This window comes from Elephas maximus, chromosome 24 (genome assembly GCF_024166365.1).
Source record: "Elephas maximus indicus isolate mEleMax1 chromosome 24, mEleMax1 primary haplotype, whole genome shotgun sequence".
In the NCBI taxonomy this organism is placed as follows: domain Eukaryota; kingdom Metazoa; phylum Chordata; class Mammalia; order Proboscidea; family Elephantidae; genus Elephas; species Elephas maximus.
Genome location: NC_064842.1, coordinates 5577024 through 5596373, shown reverse-complemented (window position 1 = coordinate 5596373; position 19350 = coordinate 5577024). Strand labels below are relative to the sequence as shown.

The 19350-nt window shown below is 40.6% G+C and overlaps 1 protein-coding gene across 17 annotated transcripts in view; it reads left to right on the top strand.

The window, feature by feature from the left end:
- The window catches only part of ESRRG (estrogen related receptor gamma), a 724179-nt gene that overhangs the window by 686256 nt on the left and 18573 nt on the right, over positions 1–19350 (top strand). For all 17 annotated transcript variants that reach the window (XM_049868242.1, XM_049868248.1, XM_049868244.1 and 14 more), the window contains one exon: positions 16160–16429. In XM_049868242.1, the coding sequence (XP_049724199.1) occupies positions 16160–16429 (270 nt within the window). The remainder of the gene's footprint in view (positions 1–16159; positions 16430–19350) is intronic.

Sequence of the window (19350 nt, the reverse complement as noted above, 5' to 3'; positions counted from 1 at the left end):
CAGTTCAGTATGGGTTTCTGTTGACGTTGAACTGTTATTTTAAAAATGTTAATATCTATGAAAAAGAAACTTCTGAGCTGTAGTCTTTAATTGGTTTCAGAGAACTAATTTTGGATTGTTGTATTAGCACTGTGCACAGGGAATAAACCCCCGATTCGTAGCCTTGTTCCCCCCTCCGCCCCCACCACTGAAATAGATGTTTGGACACCTGAGTAGTCTCTACCCTTTAAATAATGCACTAAACACACTGCTCATGACGCACTCTTGTCCCTTGCCTCTCTCTTGATTTCGAGATAGGGCGAATAAATGAGACGTTCACTTGGGTTTCGCTGCCTTTTATGAAACCCGACCCATTCTGGAGTGAATGGGAGAGTGGTGCAGGAGGCCGCCTTCGTGGGAGCGACCGCCTTTCCCACGTGTCTCGTCCTTTCGCCTGCACCTCCCCAGGCGATACGCCTGCACTTGTGTGTGTGGATTTATAGTTTATCTTTATCTTTTTTCTTTATCTATGGCTTCATCTGTAGGTAGCTGTTATAGCTGCCTTGCCTGGATATTGTTTGGGCCTGAGAGGTCTGTCCGTAGTTCGTCAAAGGGGAGCCGAGTGCCTAAAAGCCACTGGGTCCAGCTGAAGATGAAATAGGAGCCGTCAGCCTCAGTAATGGCTGTAAAATTTCATAATTACACGGCCTTTATTGCATTGCATAATGATCCTGAAGCAGTATGGAACAATTAATTAAGATTTTCAACCGTGGCTCTTTCAGAAATTAAAAGGTGCTGTAGCTGAGGAATGGGGAGCTGTCTTGTCCTAAAAGCATTCGGGACACTCAAGAAATAACTTGCTTGGCTGCTTAGAGCTTTCATCAAGCGAAACATCTCCTAGTTTGCAAACAAGCATTAGTCAACCGTGCCCGTTATCGTGTTTTTATTTCAACTTCAAAACTGATATTTTAAAGGAAAGGCGAGCGAAAGAGTGCTGAGGTTCTGCCCGCTTGGTGTTTCGATCCAGATTTCCTCCCCAACTTCCCTTTTCGCTTTTTGGAAAAATTCTATTCAGCCTTCTGCAGCAGCCATTTATCACATTTATGGTTGTTCATCTCTACGCATTAAATAAATGCAGGCTCTGAGACAGGGGGTCACTTAACTGCCTGCTCTAGTATACTGACCAAGGAGTTTCTCTTAGCCACTCTCTCATAGCTTGAGGCATTAAAATTCTCTCAAGATCTCTACAGTTTTGACAGTCATCCCCAAAGGAAGACTTTACTGTTTTCATTTATAATCCTGTGAATGCAGCATGTCATATCTAATATATGCCCTTTATTTTATTTTGTTTTGTTTTTTTCATACTCTCATCTTCAGACCCCATAAAGAGTAATTAAATTTGCTGAGGACCGGTAAGAGTCACTTGGGATTTGCTATTTTTTAAAAAAATAGTAACAGAAGCTAAAGAAAAAATAAACAGCACGCATACACATTTCTGCATTTGCGCATACAGACTCGGACCCAGTCTTACTTTATTTTCCACGTCAAGGAAATCCGGATTGAGATGGATGGGTACAGTAAAACAATAACGAAAAGACAGTGAAAATAAGCCTGGTGTTTTATTATGATGACGCTATGCCACATTCCAAGCTTCCATCTGTGGACCTGATAGGAAAGAGACATGTTTCAAGGAACCATCATCAATGGTGTTGTCATTTTAAATGAAAGAAAATTACAAGATGAAACCCCCCAGCATCGTTGTGATTTATACATAACTCCTGGATATTTGTTCACATCCAGTATTATTGTTTTTAAATTGACAATCATCACATAACGTTTTACGGATCTAAATATTTCACGGGAGACTACAACTTCCCTGGGGCGTCCCCGATAATAAACTTCCAGCAGAAAATTTGGAAAGAATTAAGTGCTTCAAGGAGGAGCGGCCGCTAGAGTGAATTCTTGGTTGAGGCATTTAGTCCCTTAATAGGAATTTTCTGATCCGCTGTCATTCTTGTTCGCACACTGAGTGTCACTGCCTCTAAAACACTTGTCATTCTTTAATGGAAACAAAATAGTCATTGCAGCCAGAGCCGCAATGTCATTCCAGTACCCCTGGCTGCGTCGGCAATAGTGAAAATGACAGAGCGGCTCTCGGTAGGGGTAATTAAAATGTAAATATTGATATTTTATTATTTGGAATGACTTTCCAGTGCGGCATTTAATATCTCTCCATCTGTGCGGCTCTGTTTAGCGGTCACTTTAGTGGAGCTCCGGGATGCCAGGCAACGGCTGGATCCCCGTTATGTCAAAATGCTTGTTGCTGCTTAATTTTGATATCTAATTAAGTGGAAAAGTACAGTCCACACTGTAATCCATGGCCTCTTAACCAGCTGCTTGGGTATATTTAGAATTAATCTCCACTATGGAATCATCCTAATGTATGCAATTAAGAGTCTGCCGATGGCTAATTAGGTGTATTAGAATCAGCCAGCTCTTTTTTTCTCCTTTTTGTCCCCCCCTTTCATTTTGGACTGTTGCAGAAGTAAGTCTCTGCCTCTAGAGGTAGTGTTAATGCTACTCGAATCGAGTTAGGAAACCATGCAACTTCCAAATAGATTCAGCCACGGTGACCACCCTTTCTCTTCTCTTGCTTATGTCCTTGCACCAACCTAAGACAGGATTTCCTGGGTTTGTTTGCAGTATCGCAGTGACATGAAAAGGGCTGGTCACAGCACCGGGGAGAGGTGGGATACAAAGATAAATCCACTTTCCACCAGATCAGAGCAGAGAGCTGCTAGGCACGGCTGTGAGTGCACCTGCATTTAGGCAGGAGGGCAGTGATGGCGGGAGAGTGTTTACTGCAGCCATGTGTCCCCCCTCCTTTCTACTTTTGAATGGGAGAGCTTCTCAGAAAGAGTCCTTGTTGGTTTGTGTATCTCGTGTCGTTTGGTTTGTGTGTCCTGTGTTGGTGGTAAGCACTACAGGCAGCTTTCTGCTGCTGAAAATGCTCCTGCACTCACTCATGTGGTTGAGGGATTCTGAAAGCTTTGTTGCTTTATGTTTTTGTTTCATTTTAACTTGGCCAGTTATTCAAATTGGGGACAGTGCAGAGAAGAAGAAGGGAGGGCAGCGAGGAATCGAAGGGGCTGCTTCTATTGTTGATGAGAAGATAACTGGTGGCCTCCCCAGCGGAATGTATGCCAAGCCAAGCCGTAATGACTTAGCTCTGCTTGAGCCAGCAAACACCAGCCACGAACTTGGGAGTAAATGTTCATAGACAGATCTTCATTAGCCACAGAGAAAAGGAGTGTGGGAGCCTGACTTTAAACCGAACCCTCTGAGCTAGAAATTCAGAGAGACTGTTTTTCCGTGCTGCCCAGAGCAGAAATTACACTGAGGTCTTTAAGCACAGAGAATAAGGATTTCTAATATTATTTGAACGTGGGGTTTCAGGGTCGGCATGCTATAATTTCATATCTCTGACATGCATCTCATGGATAACATATTTCTTCTGCGTTCTCTCATGAATGCATATGACACTTTGTTTTTAATGGCCTGTGCTGTAAATCCTTTAACTTCCGTTTATGCAGAACTCCTGATTTTTTTTCTCCCGCCTCTCCTCCTTCTAGGGCATACGTTAAAGACTCTGAGTGATGGTGTCCATTTAGGAGAACTGAGGAAGGCGCACCTGAAGGATTTTTTCTTTTTTTCCTGCTTTACTTGTAACTAGTAAAAGGGACATATACCAGTATTAACACCACAAACACTGAGCCTCCAGTAATTAGTGCTCTGGTTGGAATTTCTATGCCTATACCAAGGGTCCAATTAGAGAAATTTGAAAAGATCTGAAGGCATGTTATTTAAAATTACTATAGAAGTTACAAATGGTTTTCTCTTGGTGATCCCAAGTAGAATCAATTCTTAGTCATTTCGGTGAAAGTACAGAACACGATCACAACTCTATTCTTTTGTAATTGGCAGCCAGAATAAAATTTTCAGATTTTTAGGTGAACTCATGACATGACCCAGGTTCTCACAATGCCTATGTCATTCTGAGCCTTAGTGTGTGTGTAGGCGTGGCCTTCATAAATGGGAAAATAATACCGACAAAAAGACTTGTTTGATAAGTTACCCTGAGCCTTCAAGCCGGCAACTTTGCCTTCGTTAATGTCAGCAGGTGCACTGGGAGAGACTTTGAACCCTCGTGTCCTTGGACAAAAAGGCTTAATCCAAAATCAGATTGGGATGGATCCAGCAGCTCTCTTTTCCTTTGAATTGTTTCTTTGCACTACTCCTGTAAATTAAAATGTGTATTTTTTAAATCTACCGTAGCTTATTCTTCGTGTAACCAGTGTGCAGAATGGGCTTTTAGATTTTTCGATATGAGAATGTTATGTTGGGTCCCATACAACGGAATCAAACATGGTTAAGTTGCTATGTATACATTTCTTTTAATTGTTGTGTGTTCCCAAGAGAAGCAGTTCACCTAAAAAAAAAAAAAAGTTATTAAATTTCAATTGTGGGCAAGTCACAAAAATGCATTTTTAAAAATGTTAAATATGTTATTGGTTCAGAAACATGGTTAAGAAAATCAAGCATTAGAAATTATAAAAGAAAATTTAAAATGCCAATAATTTTTTGATGTTGTAGTTGTTAAAAAATTATGGTCGTGACTATTTCTTCAACAGTTCCACACAGTATTAGAGGAACGTCTATCTCTTGCTGCAACATCTAGCAAATGACAAATTTTATTAATAAAATGTTACTTTGTTTATAGAACTTTGCACAGTGAAAAAGCACATATTTGACCCTAAAACTTACTTAGCAAAATTCATCTTGTGTATCTCCCCTCGTCTCTATTTTAAATGAAAAATTTTGTTTTTCAGCAAACATAATTTGCCCATCGGTCCAGACTTTCAGGAAAGTGTGTACAATAAAATGGAAAAGCAAGTTCACGCCAGAACAATGGGAACCTCCTACCTCACTTAAGAAACTAAATTTTTGGCTCCCTGCCCGATTTCCTCAAGGTCCTATCTGATTCTTCTTAGACTTGACAAGCTCTTGCTTTGCTTGCCCGGAGTATTTGCATACTCCTGTCTACAGCTACGCTTGTTGCTATAGCAAGTGAGAGGGGTTCCTCTTCAACATTATTATGTGAGAACAGATATGCAAACCAGTTTGATAAACCTGAAACATGTCTAAATGGCATTTAAATTACATTAACACCTACTTGTATAGACACAGTGGAGGGTCAGGACAGACAAGTGCCATCTTCGCTGCCGTTTGTAAATGTCTAATTTGCTGCTTTAAAATGAGGACGGCACCTTACTCAGGGCGCTGCTCTGTGGCTGCAGTGGGGCAGACACTTCTGACAAGTGAGTATTACTTAGTGAGAAGCCATTGTTCTGAAACAGAGTGAGAAGGAGATGCCCTAAGAAAGCATTTGATTGCCTTGCCTTCTGTTGGCTGCTTGTGTTTCCAGAAGAGGAAAACTGTAATGATATAAGTTCAGAATTCTTCAATCTGCTTGTCTTTTTTTTTAAGTGTGAAAAGTGCCTTAATGAGCAGGTTTTTTTGGGGGGGGGGGGCTTTAAAACAAACAAACAACCCAAAAAAAAAAAACAGATTTGGAATCTCTTAAGAATTGTTAAAAAAAAAAAGAAAAAAGAAAGAAGTAGGCATATGCATTTTTATTCCTGCAAGTAGAAAGAAGCAGTGAACACTTGTTTTCATTCCCATCTTGATCAGATTGAGAGTTCAGAGCCCTGAGATCCCAGCTAGAGAGAATGAATGTATACATTGTCAAAATAACAGCACAAACAGGATCAAGTAGAGAAATTAACTACAGACACTTGTAAATAATAATAATAAAAAAAGTCATTGGGCCGTTATCACTAAATCTGTTGTGAATAGGTATTTTGTAAATACAAGAGAAAGCAGTTAGGGCATAAGTTGAAAATGCCAACTTCAATTACAAATTAGAGGGAACTGGATGAGGTTGAGAAATTTAGGAAGGACAGTTTAAGTGGCTCCAAAGAAATTCTCATATTCTGTATGGTCACTTATAAGCTAAGAATGTTACATATAATTGGTGCCTTAATAAAATGTATTGAATTAATGATAAAAACATTAGGGAACTTTTTTTGTTGCGCTCAGATTTTGGGGTTTCAGCAAAAAAAAAAACCCAAACCTGCTGCCATCGAATAGATTCTGAGTCATCTCACCATATATGATGGAGTAGAATTTCCCCATAGGGTTTCCAAGGCTGTAATATTTACAGGACCAGATCGCGAAGTCTTTTTTCCTGCGGAGGAACTGGTGGGTTCAAACCACTGATCTTTTGGTTAGCAACTGTGCTACCAGGGTTCCTTCGGGGCAGGGGGGTGAAAAACAAAAACCCAAACCCATTTGAGTCGAGTCTATTCCAACTCATAGTGACCCTGAAGGACAGAGTAGAGCTCCCCACTAGGGTTTCCAAGGAGCAGCTGGTGGATTCGAACCACTGTTCTTTTGGTTAGTAGCCAAGCTCTTAACCACTGTGCCACCAGGCTCCTTTTGAAGCATAGTGGGGACTAATTTCATCCCTAATCTTCCATTTTTTGAAGCCATTCAATAAACTGCAAAGGAATTCTTTATTCATTCTTTTTGCACGTATTTATCGAGTACCTACTGTGTGGCAGGCACTGATGGACGTGCTGGAGACACAGCAAGGGAACGAGGCGGAGGAGGTCTCCACATGTAGAAGCTCACACAGCATGGCAAACCACTAGGAGAAGAATACAGATATACCTATCATCAGCGTACGATCACATCTACTTCCTCACTTCCACTGCCACTCATACCCTGATCTGCATCTCTTGCTTATGTTTTTACTTTCAGCTCCTCTTTTATATTTCACTACTTACAAGTGGGTATCCACCTCTGGATGCTACGCAAGAACAACGATAATGGCCATAGGTATGGAAAGGAGGGTGTGCCTTTGAGAAAGATTCCGAAAATTGAACAAGAAAGACTTGGTGGTAGATCAGTGAAGGGCTAGGAGTGGTAGCTGGTGGACAGTGGTGTGATTAATCTGGACAAGAAAGGCATGGAGCTGCAGGTTTTGGTGTTGGCGTTGGGAAAAAGAGCTCACTTTTCAACATGTCAGCCCATCCACAGAAGAGCTACTTGGGGAGGTTTTTTTTTTTTTTTCCTTTCCAGGTAACGTGGCAGACAAAGGAGACAGGGACCAAACTGTGAGAGAAATTCCATATCGTGGCAGGGAATTTCAGTTTTATTCTGTTGGGGGACGTGGAAGCCATGAAAGCATTTTGATCAGTGGACAGCATACTTAAATTTTATAAGTAAAAGATTGTTTATATATCCACAGGTAGGATGGAAGAGTGAAATACCAGAGTTGAGGATTTTGGTAAGGGGACAGTTAAAAATATTCCAAAAGAGATGGTGAAGGAGTAAGCCAAAACTGTGGAGGGGATAAAGGAGGGGGAGTGATGGATATATTTAAGAGGATATGTACAATCAAACACCAGTCTTGCCTCCTCTTGATTATTGCTTGTGCCACTCTAATCTGCTTTCACTGGACTGCAAACTCTTAGAGGGCAGGGATTGTATGTACATATCTGTATATTTTAATGGTACTGAGCATGGTGCTTCACTTACAATAAACCAAACCAAATCCATTGCCATCCATCAGTTCCAATGGATGAATTAATATCAGTTGATTTGAATTTCATTATGGTGGAACCATTGGGAACCTAATAATTTAGGGCTAGAACAAACCTTTGGGAACACCTTTCCCCCCTTCTCATTTTACAGATGAGAAAGCAGGAACCAGAGAAGTTGAGTCATTCCTCAGAGTCACACAGTTACTTGTCGGCAGAGGCGGCGCCCAATTCTAGGTCTTCTTACTCAGAGCCGGTGATCTTTGTCTGGGGTGCACACTGCTACCCATGTAACCTTGTGCTTCATGAAAGTGGTTTTCAGTTTGTTACCCTGGGTCAGAGAGTGTTAGAATGAGAACAGCCTCCAGACATTTCTAGTTCACATCTCACATTTGCCAGATGAGGTCCGCTATGGGCCCAAGTTAACACTATTGGTTGTGGCACAGGTGGGACTAGAATCTAGATCTCAAACCCAAAGTCATGTCTGCACACTAACCCCCTCGCTCATGTATTGTTATTAGGTGCCGTCTAGTCAGTTCTGACTCATAGCGACGCTATATACAACAGAACGAAACACTGCCCAGTCCTGCACCATCCTCACAATCATTGCTGTATTTGAGTCCATTGTTGCAGCCTCTGCAGTCCATCTCATTGAGGGCCTTCCTCTTTTTCACTGACCCTCTACCAAGCATGATGTCCTTCTCCAGGAACTGCCCCACCCCCTCGCCCCCATAACATGTCCAAAGTACATAAGACATAGTCTCTCCATCCTTGCTTCTAAGAAACATTGTGGCTGCACTTCTTCACTCCTGTAGCATCCCTCAATGGCAGTTAACCCTTATCTCTTGGGGATTTGACATTAAATGTTTTTCACAAATTCTTTAAGTGTCTGTGGAAACGTCTGTCAGCCTTAGAGATTCCCAACGTTCAAGATAGTTTCCGTATGTCTTTGTTTTGGAGGCTTGATATTTAAATAAAGTATTTTACCAAATTTGATGCAGACTCTTCAGGAATTTCCTGAAGAAGGTGGTGCCCACATATCTGATGCCCAGCTTGGACTGGTTTTCTTGGACAACTGGCCTGTACTTTTCAGCATCCTATGACATTTTTTGACTTAGTTCTACCAGTGACTGGGGAGAGTAAGCCAAGTTCAAGCACCAGTTCTTTTTCTTTCACATCAGGACTGTGCCTTCAAAACAGTACTTTTTCTCCACTCAGTATCTATCTAGTCCCAAAGTGAGACTGAATAGGCCCTCTCATAAGTTTTTGTTTGTTTGTTTGAGAGTTCGAAATAATATGACACTGCCTTGCTTTTTTCAAACTGATCTCAGCCACATCAAAAAGGTGAGCTTTCCAGGAAGAACTCTATTGTTTTCAACTAGTACAACATACAGGTTGTAGGAAATAAAAGCCATTAGATTTCCATCTACTAAGGCAGCTCAGCCCATACTTGCCTCCATGTCCCCAATGATTTTTTTCTTTTTTCTTGGCTTAGATGAAAGGACAGAAGAAGTAAAGTTGAAGCCAAGTAGAGGGAGTTGGGGAAAAGCTGAGGCAAAGATGTCAGATCCTCTCTAGTCATTGAGAAGTGGCTTCCAAAGAAGGACTGTGCATGTGGGCTCCATGTAGACTTTCTCTGTATTCGTATGTTCCATCTACCCGCCCTGTCTCCAATCCTTTGTTTCAAAGTATGTTGACTATCAATTGTTAAAAAACCACTCACTCACAGGAAAAAAAAAAAAAAAAAACCTTGTCATTTTGAGACTTTCTTGTGTTGTCACTGTGAATATGTTTCTTTAGCTGCTGTTATACTTTTTATTTTTCTAGCAAGCTGGCCTGGGGAGCAAGAAACAATTGCTAAAGAAAGCATTGCACCGGTGCCATGGGAATATTTTCATTTTTGTGCCCATGAGTGCACTCATTGTAAACTCGTTTGGCTGTTTGCGTAATCCGCACAAGGGGTCAGTGGTCAGTTACACCTGTAAGCTCAGTCAACAGTGATAATTCCACCTGCACTGGTAGATGTTACCTTTATGATTCCACTCTCCTCCTTTGGTTTGTCACAACTCCCCAGATTATTTCCTAAATTTTACGGAAGGTGCTCAGCTCTGCCATATGGATATAAAGTAATTTTTAAATCTGAGTCCTGCCTCTCAGACTTTGTGAATATGCATTTGTCCAAGTGAAATCACTGCTTTAAAATGGTAGTTTCATAAGATTTAGATAAAGCCTATTTGAAGTATATAAACAGATTTCTTATGGAATCAACAAATGTTCAAACACATGATCAAATCAGGAAGAAAGGAAGCTATTCCCCATTTCACCAGTTATTCTGACAATTCACTTAGCCAGTTGTGACTGAATCTAAATTGTTGAAATCTGCCTTATGGTCCTGGTGGTGCAAGTGGTTAAGCGTTTGGCTGTTAACCAAAAGGTCAGCAGTTTGAATCCACCAGCCGCTCCTTGGAAACCCTATGGGGCAGTTCTAGTCCTTTCTGTGGGGTCACTATGAGTTGGAATTGATGCAATAACAATGGGTTTGATTTTGCTTTGCCTCATAATGAGCCTAAAGAATAGAGACTCAAACAGTAGCACTGTAGATATTGTATCTAAACTACTAAAGTGGCATACCAAACCCAAAACCAAACCCGTTCCCATTGAGTCAATTCTGACTCGTAACAACCCTATGGGACAGAGTGGAACTGCCCCGTAGGGTTTCCAAGGAGCGGCTGGTGAATTTGAACTGCTGACCTTTTGGCTAGCAGCCAATCTCTTCATCCTTTTTCAAGAAGATTTCTAAATGAAGTGCTTCTGATAGCGCCACGTAATGATCCAGCTCTCACTTCAGCAGTTGACCATCTGTAGCTGCTTAACTCCAGCCCCAAGTGAGTGCCAGTTCATGAAGTCCATTTTTACACAAAGAAGGGAAAAAGGCCTTAAGAAATATATGCAGTAAAAAAAATGTACCCGGAAGGCTTAGAGCTGTGTGTTTTGTGTATCATAGAACAACTGATAGGCCTGCCGATCTCCGAAAAAGAATGACGGACTTAACAATACTGAGTTTGTCTCTAGCAAGCGTTATGCATTTGCTGGTTCTAGGGCCAAATCTAAGTGCCACTGCTATTCTTTTCTTCCTTATTCCTGTCGCTATTAAGGGTGTTTGTGTAGGAAAGAAAGGATCGAGCCTGTGCTCAGCCCGCTCCTCTCAGTGCTCTGCGTCTGTGACCTCAGTGAGTCGTTACGGCGTAATTACAGTTCTAGCATGATATGCTGTTTGTTGAGGGGCATCAATTTTTAGTGGAACAGAGAAACTACAGTTCAAAACCTGTAAGCAGGCAAATCAATGCCATGATTAACTGATATTAAAAGACACCCTGAAGATTTAAAATGCTTGCTCTCTGGTTCAGGGGAGCAGCAGAGAAGAAAGTGCCTAGCAGGGGTTAAACCCAGATGCCTGCGCTGCAGCCTATTTCTGTCAACACTCCGTGCAGGAAATAAACATTTATGCTTTCTGAAATGAAAGTGTAGTTTTGAAGGCTAGCCGTCAGATATTTTTTGCCCTTCACACTTTCAAATGCTTAGTCTTTTTTGTAAGTTGACTGCAAAGTGCATCAGTTTACCAGGCTAAAAAAAAAAGGGGGGCTTGACAGGTGCCCGCGGCACCAGTGTCAATCTCCTATGTTTCCAGAAGAAGATGGTAAGAGGGTTGGCACAAACCATGCTTTCTTCAAGCCTGTTACCTCAGGGGTACCTGCCTCTTGAGAAGCTTTTCAATCCTTTCAAATGATGTTATTCCCAGCTGTCATCTGGTTTATTTGGAGCACATTGCATTGCAGATAAACACGCTATTTAACCGCGGGTCAAGGTGGAGAGTCATTCTGCTCGCAGAATGCCTAAGATACATTAAATGGCACTGACTCCAGGACGGAGGTGAAGAGGGATCAGAGTTGTCAGTGATACACATGGAACAGTCTGTGGCTGGGGAAGGAAAAACTGTGCCGTGGCAACAGTGTATTTTCAAAAGCTGTAATACGGCTGAACATTAAAACTATAACCCGCCACACACCAAAGATTAAGATCCTGGGCTGGACAAACCATGAAGTTCAAGCAATACGACTGCAAAGCATATTTTATGTCACTTGGGAAAGAGGTTTCCCTACAGAGAAAGCTAGATGTTATAGATGGCAAGGACCTCTAACGTGTGGCCTGGTACTTATACAACACATTAAGTGCTGTGAAAAAGCACAAACAGGTAATTACCATTTTGGTACAAGTGCCTGTGCACCCAATGAGCAACCAGGCTTTTAGAAAATTCCTTAGACTCGGCTTATTAAGACATGCATTTTCATTTAGGCCTTGGCCATTTGGGTTTTTCTACTATGCTCAGGTTTCTTGATAAAAATATTATTTAATCCGTTTGTCATTATAGATGTGATATATAGTTAGCACTCCAAAAGAACAGGTAGAAGAATTATGGAATCAAAATACCTTCTCAATTTATTCACCTGCTGTCTTAGTTATCTAGTGCTGCTATAACAGAAATACCAGAAGTGGATGGCTTTAATAAACAGAAATTTATTCTCTCACAGTTTAGGAGGCCAGAAGTCTAAATTTAGGGTACCAGCTCCAGGGGAAGGCTCTCTCTCTCTGTTGGCTTTGAGGGAAGGTTCTTGTCATCAGTGTTCCCTGGTTGAGGAGCTTCTCAGCCCAGGGACCCCAGGTCCAAAAGATGTGCTTTTCTCCTGGCTCTTGTTTCTTGGTGGTATGAAGTCCCCATGTCTCTCTGCTCGCTTCTTTGTTTTATATCTCAAAATATATTGTCTTCAGATGCACCCTAATCTTATAGATGGAGCCCTGCCCTGTTAACATAACTGCTACTAATCCCACCACATTAACATTACAGAGATAGGATTTACGACACATAAGAAAATCACATCAGATGACAAAATGGTGGACAATCACACAATACTAGGAATTGTGGCCTAGCCAAGTTGACCGATATTTTTGGGGAACACAGATCAATCCATGACACCTGCCTTAGTGAACAGGTGTGCACAATGGCCCCATAATAAGTCTGTCTAACTGCTACTCAAGGAGCCCTGGTGGCACTACAGTTAAGGGCTCAGCTGCTAACTGAAAGGTTAGTGGTTCAAACCTACAGGGTGATCTGCTCCCATAAAGGTTACAGCCTAGAAAACCCAATGGGGCAGTTCTGCTCTGTCACATGGGGTCGTTATGAGTTGGAATCAACTGACCACACCCAACAACCACTACCACCGCTGGTGCATTGGGCAGGAGATCTCTTTGTGTTAGACACCAGATCTCAGAGGTCATTAGTAAAGGATTAAATTCTCGAAACCAATTTTTAAACCAAGAAGAGATAAAAGTCTAGACTTTTACTATATTTTGTAAAGCATTGATGGTCCTTTTTCTTATGGTTTTTGCAAAAATTACCCTTCCTTTAATCATTCAAATAGACTTGAGGATATCAGGAAAACTTGTCAAAAACTTCTGTGCTATATCCATCACCCCGCACTCTCCGACCAAAAAAAAAGAAAAAAATGAGAATGTTTTCCCTGCCTTTGCCTTCTTGTTCTTTAATTGACAGCAAAAGGAAAAAGAGAGTCGGAGTTGCAAGGATATACACACATACACACAAACCCATTGACAGGGAAGACACAAATTGTAGGCTCAACCTAAAAAATGGAATTTTATTGCTTTTTGCTTAATTAAACCCCAAAGAAATGTGTGAAACGTTGTCATGGCTGAAAAAGTGTGAATTTGTAAATCACAGGGACAAAGCGGGCCCTGTGCAACTTTCAAGTCGGTGCGCGCAAATGTCGATAGAGCGCCTTCTCCATCATCAGCACTAAATTCACATTGATGCCTCTTTTCTTCTCCGTATTGATCCCTCCATGAGAACGTAGATTTGTATCTGTTAATTAATGCGTCCTGAAACAGCGTTTGTATTAATCAGGCAGATAAGAAAAATTGGATGCCTGCACCCTCCTGACAACCGTAAAAGTGCTGGCCCTGATAAAATCGTGGATGGACCTCAATAAAAAAGTTCCTCCTTCCACTCAATAAACTAATCATCCTGCTTTTAATTATTCGGCAGAAAGATGTGTGGAGATTGGAGAATGTGTAAATCTATTTACTAACAGCAGTGTCTGGGAGCGAGAATAGGGCTGTCAAGGGAAGCGCTTCAGGCTACACGCTCTGTCCATCTGCTGCGGCAGAAAAACTGCTGCTTGAGAGTGAAAAGAAGCCAGAGAACCACGGAGATTTCAAAGGCCCCATTTCTTCTTGCTCAGAACTTTCCAGATGATAATTTATTTTTTTCATCTGTTTAATTTACAAAAGAACCTCTTAGTCTCTGTCTCTCTCTCTTTTTTTTTTTTTTTTTTTTTTGAGTTAGGTGTTTGGATTTGCATTGCCTCTTCCTTTTTGGAAGACAGTAGGAAAAAGAACAGTCTGGGTTTTTTTGTGGGTGCAACATTCCCAAAACCAAAAGCCAGAACGACGCAGGTTAGATAGGTAATCACTTCTGTATCCCCGTTTATCACTTGCTCTGCCACTTGTGATTAGGCATTTGTTCATTTCACCAAAAACAGCAATTCAAAAAAAAGAAAAGACGTAGGCAGCCAGTCCAGAAGAATCCCTGTTAAGTAACATGTAAGCGGCTTGATAAACAATGAAGGATGCTTTACCCTGCCCTCAGACTCCCGCTAAGAAAAGCTCGACTAATCCCTTTTGATGATTTTATTAAGCACTTATAGTTATTGTTGCCAAAACAGCAAACCACTAGGCTTCACCAACAGGACAGGAAATTATTTTCTCGTCCACACTGTGCTGTAGTTTTAGTATTGTGTGGGGTATGAGTAGTTTGCTATGAATACAAAGAACAACAGTGGCCATAAGCAGGGGTCTAAGAAGGGTGGTCTAAGAAGGTGGGGTAGGCAGTGGATATTAGAGATATTATGATTTGGGCAATGGGGTCTAGAATAAAGAGAGTACAGTTAGGTTCCTGAAATTGCATTATTAAAATTTCTCTGCACTTCTGTAGAATTGCCGTCCTGGTGGCAGGACCTAAAATTATGGGACCATTACCCTCAGAAATGATGGGGGTGGGTCATCACCCTTGGAATTCCTGGATATACCCTCGAAAATGGAAGAGAAGTTTTAAGAAACATTTCTTTTTAGGACTCTTGGGGAAAACATCGGGCTGATAATGAGATATCTGCACTGACTTCTTTTTAGAATCTAGGTCTGGTCACTCTGACATATAAATATATTAGATCTTTATCCTAAGTCGGTTTAATTATACTACTTTCTCCTTCCCTATTGAGCAAGGGTTTCTTTAAAAAAATTTTTTTTTTACTCTATTCTCTCAAGCTCAGAAGGGTTTAAGCTTGCATGTGTGAATGCAGTCCGATTTGCAGTAATATTTCAGACAAAATAATATATAATATAGCTACAGTTATAGAATGCATTTTAGTATTTAGGTAGGTATTATTTTATACTTCCTAAATGCAAAAATTGAGGTACAATTACATCGTCTTGCTCAAGGCGAAACATCCAGTAGTAGCTCAGTGGAGCCAATATTTACCTTCAGGATCTGGCTCGGTTCACCTTCTTTCCCCTAAACTCCATTCCGTCCATATTTAACGGTATAAATAACCATGTTCATAACCAGAATAAGAACCCCTCGTGGCAGTTCAAACCCACTCAGCAATTTCCCAGGTCAAAGACCCGGCGTCCTGCTTCCGTAAATATTAACAGCCTAGGAAATCCTGTGTGGGAATTCTAGTCTATCACACAGGGTCACTGAGTTGAATTGACTCTAAGACACCTAACAACAACAACAATAACAAGAATGAATTGTGGCTTTTCTATTTGGTGGGAAGGGCTGGGCTGTTAAATAGTCCACTTTATTTTATACCAATAATCACTGTTTTTAAAAAGGCATTCAAGTTTTAATATCGGTGGGGCCAAAGATATCCAATTAAGATGGCTCTCTTGGTTGTAAGGACAGCCATCACTCACTGTTGCTTGCGATGCTGACAGAAAATGTTTCCAAATTGCACCTCTCTGTTGGCCTAAGTGATATTCCTTGGTTTTCGACTTTCGTTTACTTTTATATCGTTCAACAATTGTAGTTTTTATAGATGAGGTCCTTGAAAATCTGGCTTCCTGTAAGACATTTATAAAGACTTCAGCCAGAATAATTTTAAAATTACATGGTGTTTTCTTCTCCAATGAAAGACAAAACTACTTCTCTGTTATTTTCCCCTCAGGCGTAGCTCTACAACCTATAGAGAACACCAACAGATTGAAGCTGGTTTGTGACTTGACTTTGCCATTTGCAAAGTGGCTGGTGGAAACTTTAAGAGCTTCTAATCAAAGCTTAGCATAATTTTGAGCACTGATGCAGAAGCCAGAGACCATGTGAAACTAATATTGCATTATGAAATTATGGCTTTGAAGTAACTTGATCTGCCCATCTTCCCATGCAGGCTTCTCCACCCTGTCCCTGGCGGACCAGATGAGTCTTCTGCAGAGTGCTTGGATGGAAATTTTGATCCTTGGTGTCGTATACCGATCCCTTTCCTTCGAGGATGAACTTGTCTATGCAGATGATTATATAATGGATGAAGACCAGTCCAAATTAGCAGGCCTTCTCGACCTAAATAATGCTATCCTGCAGCTGGTAAAGAAATACAAGAGCATGAAGCTGGAGAAAGAAGAATTTGTCACCCTCAAAGCTATAGCTCTTGCTAATTCAGGTTGGCATATTGACATCGTCGTTGTTACATATTTTAACATGTCAGTTTTACCCCTTCCTTTAACTTTTTCTTCAGGGATTTGCTAGACCCGGTTTGTAAATTCTGTAAGAGTCAGCAAAATTATAATCATTTTAGCTTTCTCGTGAAAAGTGAGAAGAGAAATAAACGTAACGGGAATTATTTTTATTTTACTTGCTTGTTGGAAGCTGTGAAACTTTTACCGCCTAATACATTTACTAGCTTGGACCATAGCAAAGCAGAACCTCTTGTCAGAGGAGAATTAATAGATACTCTTGGGACACAATGAAGCTGCCATTGTGTTTTATGCACAAGTCAGAATCAGTGAGAACTATGAATACACAACAAACATTTTCTCCCCTCCAAGAAGCTAATTGTGCAGTTGGGAAAATATATTTAGTGCTATTGTTAATTTTGGTTATCAAAGGAGGCTCTGTTTTCTCACCTTCTAGAATTCTCTAGAAGTAAATTTTTGCTGGAGGAGTAGTTCTCTCAAAGGCGCTACGTATGCACCAAAGGTTAAGAATTATGGGAATAAATTTTCTTTACGTTTGAACTGCCGCGTGCTAAAATAGGGAGCAACCTGTAATAAGTAAAAATCGTTGGTGCTTTGTTGTTTTCCCTTTGTGCCTCTCCTAATGCTTTGTTGTGGTCTTAAGTCTCTTTTAGCATTTGCATAAAGTTCAGGATAGATCCCTCCTTAATGACATGCCGATCATTAGATACCTGCGTGTCAATAACATGCTCTGATGCTGTGTACCATTGACAGTCACACCGTGCCCCTCCATCTGCTTTTGTTTTGACCCTATCTTTGAACTTTATCTTGGTTGCCGGCCAGTAGTTTTCCCTTTAATTACAAGAAGGAAACTGTCAATAAAATCTGTTAAATGGGATGCAATGAGTGGCTTGAATGGGCGGACGACTATTTGTTCAAATTCTGCAGCATTCAAGGTATTGACAGTTTGTTTTCTGGGGCCATATGTGACGATCAATCTCAGGCTGGGCTCAGCCGCGCTGAAAAATGAAAAACCAGATTGCTTCTGCTTACTTGTGGATGACGACTTTGTGATGTGGAGCGGACCTGGTGAGATGAGACCTACTGCCCAAATTGCCCCCATGAGAGCCAGGGGCGCGTGACTGTTTTTAGAAATAATTTTTAATTGATTTTGTAATTAACAGTTCATCTACAATATTGATGCGTGAATCCTTGGACTGATAGGAGGGAAATTGTTTTCTACAATGAAGTCGTACTTTCCTATTTGTCTTCATAATGGAGTTTAGCATTTCCTGCTAAATGGGAACGTAACCCCACTATACCACTCACCCCTCTTTCACTCCTCTGTGTGAGATATGATTACTTAGGAAAATGGCATTGTTGTTACAAACTTTGAAGAATCCCTCCTCCTGCTCGCTAGAAGATCAAAGTGGGACATGGGATGGAATTTTTCTTAAGAGTTTATTAGTTGGCATGAACTTCACGTGGTAGCAAGCTCTCATTGTTAGATAAAAGATTTTGCTGCCATACTTTTGGGAAGATTTTTTGTTTGGTGCTCCTAAAGTGATTCTAATTTAAAACATTTATAGCAGCCAGGTATCAGGTTAAGTATTTTTAAATACAGCAAGTATGTCTTATGTCTTGTACTTTATGTTCGAAATTGCATTTAAAATTCATTAACTAATCCTAAATGCTGAGTAATGCTAAAATTTTATCAAAACTTTTTAGCTGTTAGCTGTAAACTTTGTGAATATGTATTGTAATTCTGACCACCTGCTCTAATTTGTAGCAGCATTTCTGTCTTTGTTGTTTAGAAGTATAATCATTAATGTTTTTGATAAGTAAATATTTAAGCCCACATACCCTGCTGTTTAGGGAAGGAAATGACCTATTTTAGAGCAGTGACTGGTGATTATAAAATATTTAAAGAAGGAGTTAGTTTGTTTTTCTTGTTGCAAGCCAGAAATGGTTAATAAGCCCTCCCTTTTTCTCTTATCATAGTTTGGAGTTGAGTGGCATTGCTTCTTCATGGAAAAATTCTCCATGTCACAAAATTGCCTGCAAGTGATTCTGACATTCTTTTAGACTCTCAACACCAAAAAATTGTTTTAATTAAATACCAGTCCATACTAAAGGAGAAATGAGTAAGTAGTGTAAGGACTGTGTTAATCTCTAAGTTATGCCACCTCTCTTATGCTATATAAACATGGCCTTCTCTCACTCACCCAATCCCAGGCCCTACCGTCCGAACTTGGAATAAACCGCACAGACAGTCATATTCTTTGATATTGTCAGTGTGGTGTTGTAGTATCCCATCTTATCAGCCATTATTTGGAGGACAGCAATAAAGCTACCAATCCAGCCTTGCTTAGACCCAGTGTAAGTTTCTCAAACTGCTCATAAACACATCGATATGAAAATATTTTAATGTTCATAAATACCCTAAAAAGTTCCTGGGTGCTTTTTTAATATTTAAGGATTTCACATTAACGTAGGTGGCTTTTTGTACAAAAAAATCTATCTTCCTGTCATTTATATAGGTATATTAGCTTTCCCTGTATGGCTGTAGCTGTTAACAGCCATTGTCTCATTTATCTAAATTATCAGTTTACTTTAAACATCTGTCTTTATTCAATAATTATAAATGTTGTGCTTATGCTTGGGAAATAGGAAATTGGCTTCCTGATAGTGGCTGTCATATTTTTGGTAGCTCTGTTTCTGTCATATGTGACTGCAGGAATACTTACAAAACCAGAACAGGACTGGGAGTGCATCCCCCATCATCACGTGTATAACCAAAGAAACAAGGCACCATGGACTGATTCCGCAAATCTCACATTCAAATATCTGAAAGCCTTTCTTGGACTATTGCGAATAGTGCTGCAGTGAACGTTGGTGTGCAAGTCCC